This window comes from Nanorana parkeri, unplaced genomic scaffold, assembly GCF_000935625.1.
Source record: "Nanorana parkeri isolate BGI_ZX_2015 unplaced genomic scaffold, ASM93562v1 scaffold387, whole genome shotgun sequence".
NCBI classification, from domain to species: Eukaryota; Metazoa; Chordata; class Amphibia; order Anura; family Dicroglossidae; genus Nanorana; species Nanorana parkeri.
The window spans coordinates 27,884-33,591 of record NW_017306655.1 but is presented as its reverse complement, the minus strand read 5'-3'; the positions used below and the strand labels follow the sequence as shown (position 1 = coordinate 33,591).

The 5,708-nt window shown below is 43.3% G+C and overlaps 1 protein-coding gene across 1 annotated transcript in view; it reads left to right on the top strand.

The window, feature by feature from the left end:
- Positions 1–579: 579 nt before the first annotated feature.
- The window catches only part of LOC108789308 (protein-glutamine gamma-glutamyltransferase E-like), a gene marked incomplete at its 3' end in the record, with an annotated part of 16,560 nt that continues 11,431 nt past the window's right edge, over positions 580–5,708 (top strand). Inside the window, 2 exon segments of the mRNA XM_018559281.1 lie at positions 580–793; positions 1,177–1,295. Coding sequence (XP_018414783.1) covers positions 580–793; positions 1,177–1,295 — 333 coding nt within the window.

Genomic DNA, 5,708 nt, shown 5'->3' with positions numbered 1-5,708 from the left:
TTTAATCAGTCATTTTTAAAAAAAATTAACATTATATGCCAAGACATGCGGCTGTAAAATGTCTGGACCCACTGGATTGTGTTATAAGTATGGGTCCGTAAAATTTATGGACCCCCACATGCGCAGTATCCTGTGAGATTTCTGGACTCCCTTCACACGTCCCCGGAAGTCCTGAAATCTCACGGGTCCGTAGAAGTGATAGAACATTGGCTCTCACACAGTGCAGGGATCATGTAGCATCCCCTCCTCTCCCCTCATCCATCCACAAAAAGCCTTGTATTCTTTTCACAGAATGGAAAGTGTTCTGTGAATGAACAAAAGGAAAGGAAGGGAGAGAAGGGGCAGATAAATGACAGAACCTCACCTCAACCTATTCAGCGTTTCAGTGTACGGTAGGGATTACAGGATCCCAGAATGTATCATAAGCAGAAGATAAGTGGACAGGACAGTTTAAAGCTGAAAAAAATGCAGCTCAGCAAAAGTTAAAAAAAATTAGCTTTTGCTGCAATACTTGCCTTCAATCTGAGAGCTTTCCTGTACAGTACTCCGCCATTATATGCTGCAACCCTTGTGGGTTGGATGACGACCATCATCATTCAATCCACTTCCTCTGAGCCCTGGTTGTCATGGACCCATCCTGGGGGGGAACTATCCTGCCTAGATTTAGAAGATTGGCGCTCAAGAATTTTTATGCAAGGGCCTTTCAGTGCAGGAGGAAGGATCACCCACTGCAAACAACCAGATGAAAAGACTTGTCACCTCACTGGTGTGGCCAGAAGAATCCTTGGGAAAAGTAAGCATACTTGTATTTTTTAAGGAGTGGCAGTGACTCGGGGAAGGGGGTGGCTTCAGATTGTCCTGTAGCTTTAAGTCAATGCATGTTGCTGCAAACCATACAATTCCAATATATAGGGGATTATTCACAAAAGGGTGAAGAGTCTGGAGAAGGCAGGAGAAGTGAACAATCTAGGTCAACATAGCTGAACTGGAAAGTGAGCTGAACTGGAGAATTTTTCCAAATCAGCTATTTTGGCCTAGATTGTTCACTTCTCCTGCCTTCTCCAAACTCTTCACCCTTTTGTGAATAGCCCTGATAGTGTATCAAACAATGAATCCATGAATTTCTTTGTAGTATTTATTTTTATATCAAATATACTAACTTTATGATTCTTTTAGATGATGATGTTTACCTGGCTGATGAGTCAGAGCGAGAGGAATACGTACTAAGTGATAGCACTATCATATACTGTGGAAATTAGGATTACATTGGTAAACTGGGCTGGAACTTGGGGCAGGTAACCTCAGACTTTGTTTTTTTCATTATGAAACAAGCACCATAATCATGCTTGTAATCTTGATTTGTAAACACACACATTCTAGGAATTGATGGCGAAATTATTTCACAAGGACATAGACAAGAATTAAAACATATTTTTAGTAGCGTAAGGAAGGGTTGGAACATCTGGCAACTCCTTGATTGCAGCCTGTGAAATCCTGCTGTTCCAGTAATGCCAGCTCCTCCAATTTCTTGTATGGGTGTCACAGTGACAGGGCAGTGAAGGTGTTGTTACAGAGAAAATTAAAAACCTAACAAAAAATGTAACTGAAAACAAAAAGAATTGTCAGGAGTTCAGCTTTAAAGAGACATTGTCCCTTTGCCCATTTAATGCCACAGTGGGAAAGAATATACCCTGTTGAGGTGAAACCACTGCAAGATGGATTCCAATTTGTTTTTATGGGTTAGTGCTTTGTGATTTAACATTTTTACTTATTATTTATTACAGTGGTGGTCACCTATTTGATATAAGGGGCCTCAAATGTGACCAATGACATCACCAAAAGGGCCACACTTAGGAGTGTACTTATAAACAATTCCCAGAGCCATGCATCCTGGGAAACTCTATGAATGTTCTCTCTGTAAAAATGGTGGCAAAAACGAAGGCTCTTAGTATATTTTCTTTTTAGATCAAATTTATTATCAAGGATGGAGCTGAGAAGCATAACAAAATACTTTTACCACTGCCATTATAGTATACTTTCAAGTCAGTGCTCCCTACAGCCCTCTTAAAAAATGGCTGGCACCACATTTGATATTACTCTCAACAAGGTCAATTATAAAAAGGTCAGAAAAAATACACAAAAAGAGAACAGCTTGGAAAAATAAGGGAATGTGAAAAAAATAAACCAATTTATCTAGTAGAATCCAGTTTATTCCGTTAACACTGGGCATATGGATATTTGTGGGCCTTATGCTAAGCTGCCACATATATACCTTTGGCCATTGCAGCTCTGTTGTGCTGGCAGTGCCACCAACACTGTGACTTTGCTGTCACCGACAGCTCCCAGTTGCCTAGCAACAATTGGGATCCAGTAGAACGGGCTCCCAAACACATCAGCCAATCACAGTGATCACTTGGGTTGCCATTTGTCCAGGATTCACTCGGACAGTCCGGGTCTTGAATGCTGTGTCCAGGCTTCATGGCAGCTGAAACCCGGACAAAAGATGTCAGGCAGACAGGAGCAACCAAAATTAAGATAGGGGCTATTGGCCCCCCGCTGAAAAGAGTCTCGACTGTGATATTTACATATAAATGGGTGGCGCTATTTACATATGAATAAGCCGCAACTCATTCTCCCCAAGAAAATTCTGTGCGTCGCTAAGGTGTTCAGGTTCTGCTGGAAGAAAAGGTGGCAACCCTAGTGATCACATGACATCACATGTAATGCTTCCAGTATTATAATCAATAAAAGGGTAAAGGGTAAGGGTCATATTATTGAATATGTACCTAACTGTCCCTAAATAAGCACCTAGTCAAGAAAAAAACACTGACTACTGGAGCCCAAGGGCCACACAGTAAGTATCAAAGGGCTGCATACAGCCATTGGGCCTCCAGTTAGGCACTGTGGATTTATTAGTGTATGGCATGTATCTAAATTCAAGTACAAAATACATATATTCCAGTCCTTAGATGTGGTGGTGGCTGCATTCGTTTTCTTTTTTCCAGTTTTCTTTTTTCAACTTGGAGATCCGGCAATCATTATACTTCCTGTGCTAGGATTACAACAGGGGTGTCCCAAGGCCGGGTGTCACCCAGGAGCGGGGACTGGGGACGCCAGCAGAGAGAGGAGGGGACGTTCATCCGACTGGATGAGGTATGCCGCCGGGTCCCCTCCTCTCTACTGACTTTTTTAGAGAGGGTGACACCAAAATGACTGTCAGTCATTTTGGTGTCAGCCCTCCAATGGTGTCACCCGAGTGCAGGCCGCACCCCCTTTGTGACGCCACTGGATGACAACACTCACTCACTGTACTATATCGATGAAGGAGCATCGTTGTCACCATAGGACAGGAAGAATGTTGGTACTACATACCAGAGAGGTGTTCTGAAATCCTAACACATTTTCTGATACAATGTTTGAGATATCACTGCAGAGTGCACAGCACAGCACTGGATTTCTGGCAGGATCAACAGGCATTGTCCTCACTTATAGAACAGATACAACAAAAAACGTTCAATAGTATAATTAACAGACAAAGGGATATACATTAATAACCTTTTAAACTGGAAATGGCCTTGTAAGTCAACATGTGCTCTGCTGTATTATCCCTGGAATCATCAATCAAATAGAAATCTGCCGGAGGGAATGACAGCTCAAATCTGACAAATCTGATTTGTGGTGGTAAAGCAAAAAGACTGGTTAGTTTTGGCACCGCCTTGATACTGCCTTCAAAGCACAGTGTACAGGTATTGACATGTGGCTCTGTGATGCTTGGCACAGCTTAAAGGCATTTTTAAAGAGGCAGTCTAAGAGGCTGGTAGGTTATGCGCTGTGATGCAACCTAATTTCTGCTTTTTTCACAACAATGACAAATTCTCCAGAACTGCCGGACTAATCTTACTCATAGCTTCTGAAATATTTAAAGAAGAACTCCAAAGCAAAAAACGTACCCTTGCCTCTGCATTGCAAGGGTTAAGTGCTCATTTTGTCTAGGGGACTCAATAAAGCAGATTTACTCATCCGATCCTCGGTCTTGTGGCTGTCAGCACTCACCTCTGTTCCCTTCCGCTCTGGCTTTGGAATGTCCCTCAGTGTCCTCACGTCTAAAGGTGCCCATACACCTACCGATTATCGTACGATAATCGGCAGGTGTATGGAAGGCGTGCAACCGTTTCTACTGTACGGTCGCATGTCTTTTGTCTTGCGAGCATGCTTGAAAACCTGCCGAAAATCTTAAGATTTTTGGCGGGTCAGTGGCGTGCTCGGAAGACAAATGCCGAATGGGCCGGTGTGCGCAGATGCACACTGCCCGCTCAGCATTGGAATCATCGGAAGCTCTCCCCTCAGCGGGGAGGGCTTGCGATGATCGCAAGTACGATCAGCCTGTCCAAGATGTGCAGATCGTATGAGATTTTAATTGCCTTACAACCATCGCACAACGAAAGTCGTGCGATGGTTGTAAGTTGTATGGCCAGCTTAATGCTGGTCAAAGGACCACAAGACGTGATGACATTAGTGGTCCTCAGACCGCCAGAGCCTGGGTGAGTAGAGGTTACGGGAACCGGTCTAGCAACCCGAAAGGAGCCAGTGGGACAAAGGATCAGGTAATTAAAACAGCTTTAATGATGACCCCCTAGACAAAACGAGCACCTAACCCTTGCAGTGTGGGGGTAGCCCCACTGTAAGGGGGTCACAAATCTTCTTTAAAGATTTGTGACATTTACTTCGATACAAACATACAGAAATGTATTCATATTGCCAAGCCTGTTTCAGCTGGTAACAACCACTTCCTGTGACCTCTGCCTGTCAGTCATTTTGGTGTCACCCTTACAATGGTGTCAGACAGGTGCGAGACGCACCCCCCTTGTGCAGCCACTGAATGGGGAGATGACTTAAGCTCTGTTACCCAGCTGTGGAAAAGTAAAATCAGATCGCTAGACTGACTGTGCCCTGTCTGGGCTATGTACATAGAGTCTCACCGTGTCAAACAGCATTATGGAAGTTCTTTGCGTTCAGATGGTCTCTATTTAATTTAAAGAGGGAAATGGTATGCCACGGCTCCATTTAAATAAGTTGTCTGTATGATTTTTAGCTTGAACTATAGAGTTCTGTAGACAAAAGGCTTTCAACTGAGCAGCAGGTAAACATGTAAAAAGCAGCCAAGAGCTATGTTTGGTGACTGGAAACAAATACATAAAGGGTCTATTTATAAAAGATCTGCAGAGGCATTCAGCCTCTATTCGTCCTGCTTCACTTCCCTTCGGTTGAGCCGAACAGCCTTTAGCACGTTCAGCTGAACCGAAAGGAAGAACTCATTCACCTGAGCCGATGCAACTTCTGGATCGACTGAGGCGAACGTTCGGCAGTTTTTTCTCTGCTGTATGCCCCTACTCCCAAAAAGATTTCCTGCAGCCGAAGGATTAGCCGAACGTTCGGCTAAATCCTTCGGCTCTTTAGTGATTAACCCCCTATATCTTCTTTAAAGGTGTAACGTCGAATGTATTCATGTAATATTGCCGAATGGAGCCACTAGAAGGTGCTGAGGAGCAGAGGAAATAGGTATTTGTTTCTATGCTCATCGACTACATCTAGGGGCCATAATGTGGTATTACATTACATTTGATCTCAATACATTGGTCTGGAAAATAAAAATACTTTAAGAATGTTGGTTTTTGCATTTGTTGGCACAGAACATTAACATGTACTGT